Genomic DNA, 17,022 nt, shown 5'->3' with positions numbered 1-17,022 from the left:
GACAGAGAGAGAGAGAGGGAAAGAAGGAAGAAGAGATGAGAGCCAGATCAGGTGGTGGCACAGATGATAAAGTGTTGGCTTGAGATGCTGAGGACACAGGTTCGAAACCTCGAGGTAGCTGGCTTGAGAGTGGGCTCACCAGCTTGAGCACAGGGTCTCTGACTTGAGTGTGGGATCATAGACATGATTCCATGGTCTCTGGCTTGGACCAAAGGTCGCAAGCTTGAGCAAGGGGTCACTGGCTCAGCTGGAGCCCCCTGGTCAAGGCACAAATGAGAAAGCAATCAGTGAACAACTAAGGTGTTGCAACTATGAGTTGATGCTTCTCATCTCTTTCTTCAGTTCTGTATGTCTGTCTCTCTCTTAAGAGAGAGAGAGAAAGAGAGAGAGAGAGAGAGAGAGAGAGGGAGAGAGAGAGAGAGAAAGGTTGCAAGAGAAGACAAGGCCAGTCTCAACTTCAACTTTCTTTATTTTAAAATACATGTTCTTTGGGTCCTGCAGATAATAAAATATCTTCATATTCCATTCTTTTCTGAACAAATGAACTAAGTCACCAAAAAGCCTTCTGATTGTGCTAGCATCATGTAAAATCAATAGTCTGTTAACCAGTTTCCTTTCTCCTTTTTTTTGCTACTTGCCGTTTATGTCAAGATTTTAGTGCATGTAGAGTGCTGGTATTTCCATCTCGAAGCATCTGAACTTTTTACTTTAAATCTTAGTCTTCTACTGCACAATAATTTTGACTTAGGAAAGATTACTGAAGTGTTACTGTTAAAAGTGTTACTGTTAGGCATGTTGTAGCTAGTTCTTAAGGAGTTTAAATTGGACATCAACATCCTCTTCTGAATTAGGTTTCCCTCTTAGACTTCATTTAAAAATGTATTTCCATAATAAAAATAGCCTTGAGAAAATATTCCAGTGAGGCACCATTCTTCCTATGACAGGACGGTGCCTGTCCTAAGACATGGATTGGTGTTTTGTGGGGACCCTAAGTCTAGTTTTAGTCCCTAGATATAGTTTCTCAATTGTCATATTGTTTTTATTCTAAGACTGTTTCTAAAAATACATAAGATATGATGTACTCCCTTCCCTAACTAAAGCAACTTAATTTTTTTCATTCATGAAATCTTTAAAAAACTAGTTCAAGTTTTCTTATTTTATTTTTAATGTGAAATGACTTTTTTTTTGAATGTGCAGAAATGATAAAATACCTGTTTATGTCAAAACACAAAAGCATTAAAAAAAATCAATGAACCAGTACCTGCACTTTAGGAAGCTTACAGTTTAATTATTCTCTTCCAATGAGCATTTAAATCAAAATTATGTTATTTTTAACTGTGTTCTGGATTTAAGGAGATGGACTGCAAATTTTCCCAAAATACAGTATATTGCCTGTGTGCAGATCTGACTGTGAATTAGGTTATTTCTAATTTAAAAGAAATAAAGAGTTTTCTGTCTAATTACTAGGAATAAATCTGTAATGGCTCAAACATCAATTGAAAATTAGGAGTCTAGAATATTATCAGATTTTCATTATTACTCATATATAAATAAATTATTACCAGTTGAACCTATTTGTAGATGCTTGGGCTGATCCTATAGAAATAAAAAAATTCCCTCTATATTATTACTCAAAAACTTTTTTTAGACTAAATCTATGTAACATTTCAAAAAACTAGTGCTACATCAAACAATTTTCAAAACCAAATGTGACTGTCTGTGCAAGTAAGTGAAATGCAGAGCTACAATATTATCCTGGTGACTTAAGAGACACTATAAAAGCTCTAACTTTCCTAAACCTGCCAGTAAAAAAAACCCCAGAAATTTGGGGAAAATAGTTCTCATGATTCTATACTTGTATATTCATTGTGAGGACAGATTGAACCCAAAGAGTTGCTTTGTATATATAGTTGCTTTGTATAAATGATTATATGGGCCCTGGCCGGTTGGCTCAGCGGTAGAGCGTCGGCCTAGCGTGCGGAGGACCCGGGTTCGATTCCTGGCCAGGGCACACAGGAGAGGCGCCCATTTGCTTCTCCACCCCTCCGCCGCACTTTCCTCTCTGTCTCTCTCTTCCCCTCCCGCAGCCAAGGCTCCATTGGAGCAAAGATGGCCCGGGCGCTGGGGATGGCTCTGTGGCCTCTGCCCCAGGCGCTAGAGTGGCTCTGGTCGCAATATGGCGACGCCCAGGATGGGCAGAGCATCGCCCCCTGATGGGCAGAGCGTCGCCCCATGGTGGACGTGCCGGGTGGATCCCGGTCGGGCGCATGCGGGAGTCTGTCTGACTGTCTCTCCCCGTTTCCAGCTTCAGAAAAGTGAAAAAAATAAAAATAAAAATAAAAATAAAATAAAATAGAAATGATTATATAGTCTGACTTAATTCTTACAATATTACTATTGTAACTGCAAGTGTACTATGAACGTAGAACTATTCTAAGTGAGTTGCATATGTTAAATTCCAATTTGTACAGGTCTATGAGGTAAAAAGTTCTATGTTCTTCCTATGTTAGAGATGTGGTCGTTGGGGCAAAGGAACCTTTCCAAAGTCCTGCAGCTGGCAAATGGAAAAGGCATGGTTTATGCTCAGTCTGCATAGCTCCACAGAATTAACCACTACACACATTTCCTCACAGTATCATACTTAACGGGTATAAAGAATGTGTTTTGTGGCCACAGCCAGATGGCTCAGCGGTAGAGCATCAGCCCAGCATGTGGAAGTCCTGGGTTCAATTCCTTGTCAGGGTACACAAAAGAAGTGACTATCTATTTCTCCACTCCCCCCTCCTTCTTCTCTATCTCTTCTCCTCCCACAGCCATGGCTTGAAATGATTCGAGCAAGTTGGCCCCGGGAGCTGAGGATGGCTCCATGGCCTCACCTCAGATGCTAAAAGAGTTCAGTTGCTGAGCAATGGAGTAGCGGCCCCAGATTGGTAGAGCATTGCCTGGTAGGGGGCTTGTTGGGTGAATCCTGGATAAGATGCATGTGGGAGTCTGTCTCTGCCTTCCACCTTTCACTTAATAATAATAATTAAATAAATGTGTTTTGTGTATGCTAGGTGGATATATTTACTAATATATTCAACCAAAGCCTTAAAGTACAGAAACAAATTTAAACACTGCCTCTCTCCATCACCCTCTTCCCAGTAACCCCCTCCCATGTTGACATCAGTGTCTTTGGTATTGGTTAGGTCCTAGAAATTTCAAATTAGATCCCGAAAACAAAGAAAGCATGTAAAAGTCAATTAATATATAAAGAATCGTAAAATACGACATATTTTAAAAATCACTAAACAAACAAAAGAAATGAATGAAAACTTTAACCCTTTTCTCTCTTCAACAATCAATAGAAGGACAATATCACAGTCTTCATGCCAAAATCACGGAGTGATGCATTTATACTGTTGAATATAAGAACAAACTGAACTTGCAATGTGAAGTGTGATTATTTTCTGATATGGTAATATCCAAACTAAAAATTGATGACTTTTCAAAGTAAAAAAAATAATGTCTGCAGGTGAGGTAGTGTCACATGACTTACTCTAAAGTGAGCTAATCATTGTTGTGAATTTTAATTGTAATTAAATGTGTACCATGGGTAGATTTCTTATAATACTTAAATTTTGTATGAATTTTGCATTTAATTTTAATTCAACACCACATTTTAAATATAGAGTTGCCATTTTAGAGAAAGGAAATAAAGGTTAAATATTTAAATTTAAGAGATAATGAATATTTCATTAGTCTAGCTATACCCTAAATATTGCCAAAGGCATGGTTATATTGCATGGAATATTTGGGAGACACTTAGAATTAAGTTTAAATTATTGTTTGCATGAAATACAAATTTAACTGGCCATCTTGTATTTTATCCAGCAACCTTACTTTAGAGTTATTAAAATTTGGCATCCATGTATCTATTAGTCACATTAGTTTGAATAATTTTCAATCATTTATCAGAAATGTGTGGTAATCTGGCATTAAGGTAAATCAGCATATTTTAGGCAAATGTCTATGTTTTCTTTTAATATTTCTAATTGTTTGAAAACTTCAGAGTTTATTTATTTTCATGTAAGGTAAAATAAAATATAGTAGTATGATTTTATGAGTATCTCCTTTAAAATTTGTAACTTATTTTTAAGTTTTCCTTGTGGCTTTATTTTGAGGTTATAAAAAAAAACCTTTAATTTTATGCTTCTAAGATGTGCTGAAAGCACTAAGCTGCTTATTTTTAGGTACTGATTTTCTTATCTTTTTATTCTTCATTTTGAACACTCTCAAATTATCATTAACAAAGATATTTAACGAACTGGTTTTTCTCCTCTAGAGTAGACCACCCAATCAAGAGTAAATTAATGTTATTCTGCTTTTTGAATCTTTAGATAAATGAATCACATGATAACATGCAGCTATGGAAATGTGCTTCCATACAGCACACCAATGAAAGCTGACATTACCCTAACTTTACACTAGGAGGCGCATTATTCCTACAGATACTTTTATACTGTTAAACACTATGACCTCTCAAGTTCAAATACAAGAGAATAGTACTAACAACTTTCAATAATTATAATAAATGAGTACTCAAAGGTAATTCTAATAATTAAAATCATACTTGAAATTTATGAAAGAGCTTGTGGTCCTATTTGTTTTATAGCCATGTTTAACTATTTAATAAATAATATATAAAGTCTTCTTATTTTAACTGTCAAAAATAAAATAATACAACAGAAATTATTTTATCATTAATATAATAAATACTTTAAAGTCACAAAGTGAACAAAATTTATTTAAAGAAAAACAATAAAGATACTGGAGCATAAGTATGCTTTATTATTAATATTTTTAGTCTTTAACAAACTGTGAAGTTTTAAAACTACCCATCAAATATATTTATCACAAAGTAGTAAATAAAAAAGGATTTAAAAATAAAGCTTTTAGAATTTGAAACAAAGACTGTTAGAATTTTCTTTCTTTATATGTATAAAGATTATTTTATATTTCAAAATTCACCATGGTAGTTTTTAAAACTTGATTAGTAATATTTTACAAAGTAATTAAGATATATGTTTTGCTTCTGCATTTATTCACTATTCATAATAATTCATCTATTCATAATAATAATATTTTTTAAATGATATATCCAAACCAAGCCTGTATTATGTGTCAACAGTCCTGTGGCCCAAAGTCAAGTTAGAGAACATAGGTTACTTTGAGTCCACAATCAATGTTCTTATTCACAAGTCCACCTTGTCACCATCCCTAAATACACACACAATTTAACCTCCTTTAAATTATCTTTTCCACTGTACCTCAACTTTGTGATCATTGTTGCTGTTCTACTCTACACTCATGTTGCCTACATTTTAAGGTTTATCATAATTTCTTTCTTGGACTCCTTGTTTCTCTTCATAATTATCACATTTACTCCCAGAACTTCATCACCTTCTATGTTGTTGTCTATGAATTTTCAAATCAGAATCACATTGTCCTAGATAACCTTGTTCAACAGCTCAAACTTAAACAATTTTTTAAATGTTAATTTCAATTCTTTTTCTCATTTGTTCTCTAATTTATTTAATTGTGTGATTTTCAACTAAATCTCACAAACTATAATCTTGGAAATTCCATCAAGTCTTTCTTTTCCCTTATCTGCTACATTACAATTTAATGCTATCCTCCCCAGAATTCAAAATCTGGTCCAACCTATCTTTCAAATCCTTTTCATTTATTGTCACATACTTGAACAGTTTCATATAAACCATTTTTGAGTATTTAGTATATTTTAGGCACTGTGCTAGATGATTGCTTACATCAAATAACTGTAGATTTTATAATATTCTATAGATATTAACAGCCCCATTTTGGAGGTTAATAACCTGAGACCAAGTGGTAGAGCTAAGTGTACCTACATGTGCTACAAACATACTGAACTATTCACTGTTTACCCAACAGACCATGACCTTTTAAAGCACCAAGAATCGTCACCCCCACCACACACACTTTATCTACTTGACAATTTCTATTCATGCAATGTAATTTGTTTAAAATATCACTTTATAGAATCTTTATTAAAGACTTTTTCTTCAAAACTTATTCTACTCTAACATTCACTTTTACACACTTATCAGTAGTGTTTATTCTAGGTTATTAATATTATTGGTATCAGATATCTTTTCTCTTACAAATTTTAATGATTCTTTTTCTTTTTTCTTCTTGTTTATATGGTCCATAAAAAGCTCATAGGATGCCCCACAGAGAAAGAAAAAATTACAAAACAATTTCAGGAACTTTCCAGATTCCTTAACTTCCTAAAAACCTACTCATGGATCTCTCCAATCAAGAAACAGATGAAAACTCTTTTTTTCTCTCTGTTTAGTAACTAACTGCGCATATATATTATACTATTATAATTTATCGAGTCTTAGATTAAACATCTGTTCCTAGAACTTATCGTAGTACCTGGTTATAGTAGCCTCTACACGAGGGTACAGAACACATAGATTAATGATGAAGTAGACAAGTGTATCATGGAAAACCAAAGTGAATACAGGACCTTAAACAAAGTTCTTGACTGTCATATAAATTGTAGCCCTTCCTGATCTTCACTTATTGGTGTTGGTGACTATATGTATATACCCCTTTCCTCTGAATGTGAACAGGAACTGAGATTTGCCTCTAACCAATAGGATGTGGCAATAGTGATAAAATGTCATTCCTATGATTATGTTAAATCACATAAAACTCTATGTTGCTTCAAACTAACTGTCTAATTGGTTTTGAGGAAGCAATTATGTTAGGAGGCATATGTGGCTAGCATCTTAGGTGGCCTCTAGTTGCTAAGAGCAGTTTCCTACTGAAAGCTAGAAAGATGCTGGGGCTCTCAGTCCTATAACTGCCAGGAAATAAATTATAACAACCAGGAAAGTCTTGGAAGTAAATAGTCTCAAATTTTACCCTGCAGATTAGATTTCAACCTGGCTGACACTTTGATTGCAGTCTTTTGAAATTCTGAGCAGAGGATTCAGCCAACTCAGAGTTAGATTCCTGTCTGAAATAAACTGTGAGATTACAAACTTTTATTAATGTACTAAATTTGTGGCAATTAGCAGTAAAAGATAGATAGAAACATAAATAAATAGTTGGATAAATAAAGAGGTAGGTAAACGTGTATGTGATTTATAATCTAGGTGTTTTAAATCTAGAAAATTTATTGTTAACAATGTGTAAGTTCTGGATTTAGAGTTAGAAAAATATTTTTAATAAAGCAAAAAATTAAAGTCTCATTGGAAAGAAGGTAATCAAATTATGTTTTTTTTTTATTATTGCTGAGTTTTGAAGCATTTTACTTTGCCTTAAATTCAAATCACAGTAGGATTGATTACCTTATTTCTATACCCTTCTCTTAGGAACTCTAGATTTGTTAACACAGGGGCTATTATTATAGGATCACTCAATTGATTACAAAAATCCCAGTGAACACAGTAGGTGACAATATAAAAACTGAACAATTTTATTTGGATTTACATAATTAGTTCAACCCAAGATACTTATAAAAATTTTGTAAAAATATTTCATATAATATTGTGTCCCTCAAAAATCAAATTCATGTTTAGTTCCCACTGTACATTATGGTTAAAAACCTTTTCTTAAAGATTAAAAATAGCACAATTTTATAGAATTGAAATTTGATAGAGTAATTATATTTTTTCTGAAGTATTAATTTCATTAACTTAATTTTTCTCTCTCTCATGCCCAAATATTTTAAATTCTAAAGTTTTCTCAGCATATATCTTTTGTATCTTTAGGACTGACAAGAATAATATTAAATGTAATTCTTTTATTGATATAAATATATATAATATATATATATACACACACACTAAGGATGATGTTTTTTCTCAACTCTGTGTCAGGTGTTTTCCATATATGTTACTTCATTACAAAACTAAAACATAACTTTAAATACATTATTAAAATTGTGAAAAATACAGACAATGATAAAAAGAAATGAATGCTTCAACCTGAAGATAACCACAGTTAACACAATGCATTGCTTTCCAGTTTTGTTCATTGTCTTTATTTTGATAAAACAATTTTAATTTGTCTGATTGCATTTCCTTGTGTTTGTGAAAAACTAATTTACTCATTTAGTCAACAAATATACACTTCTGGCCTACTACATGCCAGGTACAATTACGCATGGACAATAGAAGGTAAGTAAATAGTCCCCAGATTAATGGGAGATAAAATTGTTAAGCAGATAATCAGAAAGATTTTCTTTGAGGAAAAGGTATAAGGGTATAAGGGACATGAAAAAGACAAGTTGTTCCACTGAAAAGAGCACTAAATAAGAGTCATCATGTATGAGATTGTTTTCTTGACTCACAAAATATGCAGCTATATGCAAAGCATTTCCTTTTTTATGCTTGTGTAAAATAATTCTACTAAAGTCCAAATTTTCATTAACCCAATGACAAAAAAAAAAAACAGAAGAACTAGTTCTCTCACAAGCTGTTTTTTGTTTGTTTGTTTTTGCTTTTTATCAAGAGAGAGAGACAGACAGGAAGACAGTGAGAGATGAGAAGCATCAGTTCATAGTTATGACACCTTAGTTGTTCATTGATTGCTTTCTCATATGTGCTTTGACTATGGGGCTCCAGCTGAGCCAGTGGCCCCTTGCTCAAATTAGTGACCTTGGGCTCAAGCTAGTGACCTTGAGCTTCACATCTATGACCTTTGTTATCAAGCGAGACCATATGGTCATGTCTGTGATCTGACACTCAAGCTGGTGACCCCGTGCTCAAGCTGGTGACCTCAGGGTTTCAAACCTGGGTCCTTAGCATCCCAATGGTCTATCCACTGCACCATCACCTGGTCTAGCCAAAAGTTGTTCATCTTACTAGTATGTGATCAACCAACTCATCCTCTTACTATTTAATGGCTCAAAATTCCTCTTAAAATAAAATTAGTGCTACAGAATTTAAAACACAATGACAGTGACAACTGCATTGAGTTATACATTGCCTTACAACATATGTACATTGAAGGTAGTTTCTATGAATAGTAAAAGTGTAAGCTGTGGAGTCAGATTCCCCCGCGTTTACATTCTGCCTCAGGTACTTGCTAAGTAGTTTGAGATAAACACATTTTCTGAAATTTAGTTTATTTGTAATATAACTTACAATATTAGTATAGGTTCATAAACAATACATTTAAATATTTGTTAACTGTTTGACTCATAAATAGACCTCAGATATTACCCAAAATTTTCCTCAGGTTTCAAAACTATCCTTAGTGAGAATTTACCTGCTGATTCTTACACAGTCCAACTAGAGGTGGAAGCCTATGGCAGACTGAGCTTTGATAAAGTATTTATATATATAACCCAAAATGTTGCACATGGTTAAAAAGCAGAAAATACTTCAAAGTAAACATTTTAAAGAAATACCAGATATAAAAATGACCCTATACTTGATTCTCAATGGGACAAGATTAAGATTTAATTCTGGATTAGCAGTGATAATTTGTTCTTGATCTGATCATAGTAACTTTTTGTTTGCTTTTAACTTAGTAAAATTCTTTCATCAATCTAGTTATATTTGTTAAAAATAATAATCATCATTTGAAAATCTCTTACTATTTTCTCATAATTGATAGTTTTATTGAATTTTACTGGAAGTGCATGACCATGTTAACAATTTTATTTCTTAAGGAAATAGGTTTTACTATAATTATTTTCTGAGAATCATTGTCTATTTGAAAAAATAGGAATCCATACAGATGCAATACCTATTAACTCTACAGATGACACAGATTTGCGATGCATATGCACATTGTATGATTGCTATAAAATCTTGGCTCTTCAAGAATGATCAGACCACAGGCAGAAAACTCCATTGAAGATGAAGGAAACAGTTTAAATCTAAATAGCAAGATTATTACTATTGAAGATTATTGCTTCAATTACATTGCACCTCACTTCACAAATCTCTCAGAGTTAATTATAAAATGTTTAAGATAATATATCATAATACTATCCTAATATAAATTACCATTTAGTTATGAATTTCTTAATAGTTCTAGGCTATTCTAATTAATTCTGTTCTAGACATTTGTAAAGGAGGTTAAATTTTTAAGTCCCATTGTCAAGAAAACCTTAGTCTCCAGGGGCCCTCAGGGATCCTCCCTTTTTTTCTCCACCAACAAATACCTTTCCGATTTAACACATTTTATTGACCATGATTCTCCTGGGTGAAGTCATTGTGTTGAGATGAATGGTGAAGTGTGCAGGGGTGTTTCATCCCTTAGGTCTTTTTTTCCATGTGACTAGATTGGTAAAAACTTCGGGGACTTCCTGAAGCAGGCTGTAAAGGTTCCTCTCTCTCTCTCTCTCTCTCTCTCTCTCTCTCTCTCTCTCTGGCTTTAGAATCTCTTATATCATGTCCTATTTTGGAAGCTCGCCTAGTCCTATCGCTCAGGTCGAAGTCATTGGGTGAGTACTTATATATATTGGATAAAGTTCTGGCTTAAGGCAGCTTAAATTAATCAGATTTATGTTTAAAATGGTGTCTCCCTGTTTTATTTTGGCTGAGGTCCAAATGTAAGGGAAGCCAGCTACTCTCTATGCAAAAGAGGTAGTCAAAAACCAGTTTTGAGACCCTTCCTTTGTGCCAATAACAGATGTTGTAAAATTGGAGAGGGGAAAGTTGGAGACTAGAAATTAATTTTAGAAAGAGCTGTCCCACCAATCTGACCTCTACACACAAGCCCAGGAAAGGTGGCTTCCATGGAACCACTTAGATCCAATGCTGCTGAGACTAAATTGAAACCAAGAAATCAAAGGAAAGTAGTCGCCCAGCTCCATTAAATATGCTGTATGATGCAAAGTGGACTCTTTGGGTAGGTCCTATCTTTCTGTATATGTGAAGTCAAAAGATGCACTTATGTTTTCTTTAGGGGACCAAGATACAGGGCATGAAAGATTGAGAACCAGAGCTGGTATGGAATTTCCTTAGATCTTCCCAAAGATTGGCTAATGTAGGGAGAAACCCCAGCAGAAAGAGATGTGGATGTCACTCCACTTGCCAATGAGCAGATAACTCATTTATCAGAGAAAACTTCAGAAATGGGAGCACAGCAGCAGGCTCAAGTACAGACGTTCCCCCACCACCATCCTGGAAATGGAGTCTGTTTAAAAATCCTAGAAGGCAGAGAACCCTATTGCTGGATTACCATCACAGGGCTAGTTAAGAATGGTTTTAATTTTGATTTTTTACCTCCTCTTAGTATTTCTACTACAATCACAGAATTGCCATACTAGTTATTAAATTGCACTTCTCATTTTTTAAATAAAAGCAAACTAGTCAGTGATTTTTTTTAAATAACATGACCAAAAAATATATTAAAAAAGGCAAACAAAGAGGCCTCACAGGGCTTACTTTGAATGGGCAACAATTTCTGGGATGGGTTGTGGGTCTGGGCAGAATAAATGTTCTCCCAAGTACACATTCCACTTGTTTAATGTACTAGTTAAAACAATTCATCCAGAAATGAATTTGAAAAAGAAAAACCAGTAAACTTAAAAATCATTATCATCAACCTTTACACTTATTTTAAATCACTATATACCTTTTAAAAAATTCTTCACTCAAAAACAGCATTCCACAGGACAAATATTTTCCTATTCTTTATTGACTATATTCCACTTAGCTGTATTTTATCAATAAAACATTCAATATTGCATTTAACATCTTTGACATCAAGATGTCTTTCGACACATGACTTTTAAAATTATATTAATAGCATTTTTTCTTTTTTAAAATGGTTTATAAAATAATGGCACAACATACAATTTAACAGCTGATTGCAGTGGTAAGCCCTGACACTTTTTTTTTCTGTAATACAAATGCCCGGCTTAAGTTATGATTGCTGAGGTGACTATTCAAAGATGGCTCTCTCCAATACACACTGCCAATCACCTCCGCCTTGCATCCCCCAGCTAACTGAAGCTCCTTTGTTTTCAAGTTCCTGCCTGATTTCAGTAACTGATCATTTGGGTTACTTTCTCGCTTCCCCTTCCCCTGGGGCCCTACCTTCCACCCCAATAAAAGCACAATCTAGGAAGGACCCTGGCCGGTTGGCTCAGTGGTAGAGCATTGGGCTGGCATGCAGGAGTCCCAGGTTTGATTCCTGGCCAGAGCACACAGGAGAAGTGCCCATCTGCTTCTCCTTCCTTTCTGTCTCTCTCTTCCCCTCCCGCAGCCAAGGCTCCATTGGAGCAAAGTTGGCTGGGTGCTGAGAATGGCTCTATGGCCTCTGCCTCAGGTGCTAGAATGGCTCTGGTTGAGACAGAGCAACCCCCCAGATGGGCAGAGCATCGCCCCCTGGTGGGCATACCAGTGGCAGAGCAACCCCCCAGATGGGTAGAACATCGCCTTCTGGTAGGCGTGCCGGGTGGATCCCAGACGGGCACATGCGGGAGTCTGTCTGACTGCCTCCCCCGTTTCCAACTTCAGAAAAATACAAAAAAAAAAAAAACCAACCCAATAATAAATAAATAAAATAAAAGCACAATCTAGGACCATGTGCCCACTCTCTCTCCCTCTACATCCACTCCTAGCATGGCCCCAGGTGTGCTGTGTGGTTTCCAAGTCTCAAAAGCAATAAACCTGTATTTTTCCAATGTTTCCTGATGGTTATTGCCAAAGGGATTCTTGTAATCACAATAAGAACCACGGTGTTGGGCCAGCCATAACATTGTCAATTGATAGACTAAGACCAATACAAAACACCAATATATACCAAACACCTTAGACTTGATATAGTTTTAAAAATACAACAACAATATAACCAGAAAAACAAAATGTTCACTTATTTGACCCGCAGAATTTTTTTTAAAGCTCACTTGCACAACAGAAAACCAAACTCTAAGCAGTGGAAGATTTGAGGAAAACTCACCAGAGTTGGGGTCAGAGTTGCCATCTGCTTCGGTCCTCTTGTCCGGAGAAGCCTGGTCATAGAATTCGTCCTGTGGCTGAACCAGAGGAAGAGGGTGTGAGATCAGGGTTCCACTACCCACCGGCTCGTGGTCTCCTAGACCACTGTCACTGCAGCTTTCCTGGGAGCCGTCGGGGAGGTGAAAGGTAACACGGCGCTGCGACTACAAAGAAGATCACAGGACACGCCAATTAACACTCTTTTCAGATAAAATGGGCACAGTGGAACACAAATGAAAGCAGCTTTCATCTAACAATACATGTAAAAGCAAAATCAATAAAACTTAGAACAAAGCTAAGCACAGGCGTTTAATATTTACTGTTTACTATGCATTGTCCAATTTACAAAATACAAAGAAGAATTTTAATCCTGTATAATTCAAGAACAAAAACTAACGTTTAACTGTTGAAAACTGTACCACGAAGGGCTATCTATCTACAGAATATCTATCCTAGTTGTCAATGTTAAAATTTTTAACAAGCAGAAATTTGCAGATATATACTGTGACATTACATTTCTTTTGAATGAACACACATTTTTGTTTCTTTCATGATTTTTAGTTTTGGCAATGACATTCCTATTGCCTGCTAGCACAGATGTTACTACCAGTCATTTCCTAAAGAATATCCCAGGTGAAAGATGTGTGGAATATTACTGTGGCATCTATTTGCACATTGTCCCTATCAGAAGTGGCCGAAAATATGTACACGGGTAGGTACTTCAGTAAATTTTAGTGTTTTAATAAAATAAAATTGTGCATTTCAGCACATATTGCTGCTTATTTCTCTTGGTAAAAGTTCTTTTAGCTGATGTAATCCATGAGCTATGAGAATATTTAAAGCTGGGTGGAATAAAGATTTATGATTTATAGTATGATATTATATGATGGTAGTAAATTTGTGCTATATCTCTGATTTCATCTAATTTTCATTTTGCTTCACCAGCCAAAAGACCTTTCAATATCACATCACGTGACCACTTTTAATCAGATTTAATAAAATTGAGAATATATAAATAAAATATATAACACATAATAAATATATATAATGTAATTATTTTATAATACTTAATTAATATTTGTGTTTTTCAAGAAACAATTTATAGATTCCATCTATTTCAAAGGAAAATAAAGGCAGTTAGAGACAAAGTGCTATACATAGATATACTGTTACTTTATAAATGTATTTTTACAGACTAACAATTGAATGTGGCATATTTCCTGAGAGTCACTGGTTCAAATCGAGCTCAGAGTCATAATGGAGAAGAGCTGATACCACTTTAGTGCTGTTCAATGACCTGTGTAAAATGATTTGATAGTTCATTACATTTTTAATGAATTGATGCCAACATCGCATAAACTATAATCATAAATGGTATTAATTGAGTGTATTGAAGCACATTTCACCTTCACGCACAACTATCTCAGCGCGTCACTCCTTGCTCAATCAGTTCTGAAATGTGCCTAGCTGAGAGTAATACAATGAGCCAAACTTGAATGTTAATGTCTGATATGTATTTCTTTTTTTATAAAAAAAGGTCGTGCTAATCCTTATTTACAGAAGAGTTTTGTCTCTCCTGTGAATTTAACCCTTTAGGGAAGATCAATAATACATGTATTTTTTGCTTATGTTTCAATATGCCCTTAGTTCATTTGTATCCTTTTTTTGTAAACACGGCATTCAAGACAATGACCAGGCTGCTCCTTATAAGTAACTATCTAACGTAGCTTTTAAAGTGACAGACCTACTATAAAGTCCAGAAGTTTAGTGATGTTAGATTCAGGGAGTACTGACATGCTGGGGCTGCCAAGAGTGTACAAGGTCCCTGTGACGCTGAAAACAAAGAGTTCAGCAACATCCTGCATTGAGTCAGAGACCCTTATCAGAAGTTTATGTTTGAAATTCTCCACTGAGTAATACCCCCCCCTGTAACTGCGCACGACCTCCCTAGCCAATGACTAACAGCCACATCAGCTTCTGTATGATGCTTGCTCATCCTAGACAGCCACCCTATAAAAAGGAGCCATTTTAGAAGCTCGGGGCTGCAGTCCCTGCGCAGGTTTGGGGGGGCTGCAGTCCCTGCGCAGTTTGTTGGCTGCGCAGGTTTGGTTGGCTGCAGTGCCCCAGTCTCTTCGGAGGCGTGGGTTGCCTGCAGTCCCTGCGCAGTTTGTTGGCTGTGCAGGTTTGGTTGGCTGCAGTGCTCCAGTCTCTTCGGAGGCGTGGGTTGCCTGCAGTCCCTGCGCAGGTTTGGGGGGCTGCAGTGTTCCCCTGTGTGAGTTACCTGTATCCCTATGCAGGTTTGGGGGGCTGCAGTGCTCCCTTGCATGGGTTGCCTGCAGTCCCTGCGCAGGTCTGCAATAAAACTTATAAAATTTACTTTGTGTCTGCTGTGGCCTATCTCGCCAGGTTGTAACAAGTGATAAGTTATTTTCAGTGTTAATTTTTAAGGAATACCTCTTAGCTATTGATTAGTGACTAGGAAAAAAGCAAACAAAAGAAAAAGATAATGGAGCAGATGATTCGGCAAGCTGTATACAGCATTTCCAGATGCCTCTCAAGCCATTAAAAAGTATGTTTGAAGACAGAAGAAAAAAGGCAAAATTGGTATATGTGATATTCTTCTAAATATAATGTGTTCTAATTATAGTATTTTTCCCTCCTAAAAAAATGCTCAAACCTACAACCCTCGTTATGTCTGACTGTGGCAGTTCTGATAGTTTGTTCATTTAAACTAGTGCTTATCGAACATCTACTAAGTGCTCAGTACCATGAGTAAAAGGTGAAAATCTTTTAAATAATACTGTTTATAATGTAACAACAGATTTCATCTCAAAAATACTATACTATGATATTTCTTTACCACTTTATTAGTGAACATTAGTTATAATTTCAGTACAAGTTATTTGCAATGAGACACAATAAATTAGAATTGATGTAATGTTTAAACTATTGTGGCTTACGAAAATTTTTCTTAATTCAATTCAAAGATGTTTAAGTCTCATACAGCACAATTTTGCACAACTTATTAGTTTAATGGGAGATGGGGGTGACGATACACATGGACTAAGAATTCTAATATACATATAATGGTATAAGACAACTCTGAAAGCAAATCAGTCTTTAATTTGTCATCATAATGAGGCCAGTAAAAGAATGTCTGAAATAGCAAGGTAGATGGAAGAAGACTTGAATAAACTGAAATGCAGAAGAGTGAGGATCCACCCGGATATGTAAGTATCAGCAACAACTGAAAAAACTTGTTTAGGTTTTGTTGACTAGCACCAGGTGAAGAGCCAGAACCAACCTCTAGATTGGGAGAACCTTGGTCTACAGGAACTGGCCCAAGGCAAGGTACTCATCTCTTTGAACAAATTCCCACATTTGTAAAGTGGGGAAAATAGTGACTTTCCCAGAGGATTATTGTAAGGCTCAAATAAAGTAAGAGGTGTTCTTGGTATATAATATTTAACACACAGTAGATAATAAAAGGTAGTTGCAATTCGTGAAATTCATAGCTACAAAATGTCTTTTAACCTCCTGTTTATCAATACTTAGCTAGTTTTAAAGATGTGATCCCTGCACCCCAGAAAATAAAACTGTTTGTTCTTTCAGAAGGGAACCTTCTGAACCTGGAATCATGATCTGCCTCACCCATCTTTACCTTCTGCTTTTAGGTTATTCCCATGGCAATAGGCACAATTTGGGTTATAAATATAGTCAAATCCTGCCTGACTGAATTGGGACAACAAATGTTATCATGAGACTATTTTAGACTTTTCACTTAGGTTTTGTTTTTCTAAATCTATCTCTAACCCCTTCTGTTTTCTCCCATAGGAAATTATTACGATGATTAATTTATTATTATTGGTTATGTTCGGTTAATGGTTTGAGTGTTATATTTGTTTATCTGATATATAGCTGACAGGTTAGCTTCAGGTCTGTCCCAAAATGAAAACAAGTAACTAATAGGCTGTTTCATGCTATGTTCTCTCAGGACTCCCAATCTGAATTCTGACCAAGTGAATCT

The 17,022-nt window shown here is 35.4% G+C and overlaps 1 protein-coding gene across 6 annotated transcripts in view; it reads right to left on the bottom strand.

Moving 5' to 3' along the window:
- PCDH9 (protocadherin 9) overlaps positions 1-17,022 on the bottom strand; it is a 999,455-nt gene that overhangs the window by 330,514 nt on the left and 651,919 nt on the right. For 4 of the 6 annotated variants that reach the window (XM_066380792.1, XM_066380793.1, XM_066380794.1 and 1 more), the window contains one exon: positions 12,958-13,159. In XM_066380792.1, coding sequence (XP_066236889.1) covers positions 12,958-13,159 — 202 coding nt within the window. The remainder of the gene's footprint in view (positions 1-12,957; positions 13,160-17,022) is intronic. The other 2 variants (XM_066380795.1, XM_066380797.1) reach the window with 1 other exon arrangement.

The sequence above is a fragment of the Saccopteryx leptura genome, chromosome 4 (genome assembly GCF_036850995.1).
Source record: "Saccopteryx leptura isolate mSacLep1 chromosome 4, mSacLep1_pri_phased_curated, whole genome shotgun sequence".
Lineage (NCBI taxonomy): Eukaryota > Metazoa > Chordata > Mammalia > Chiroptera > Emballonuridae > Saccopteryx > Saccopteryx leptura.
Note: the sequence above shows the minus strand (reverse complement) of the source record. Positions and strands in the feature narration are given on the sequence as shown.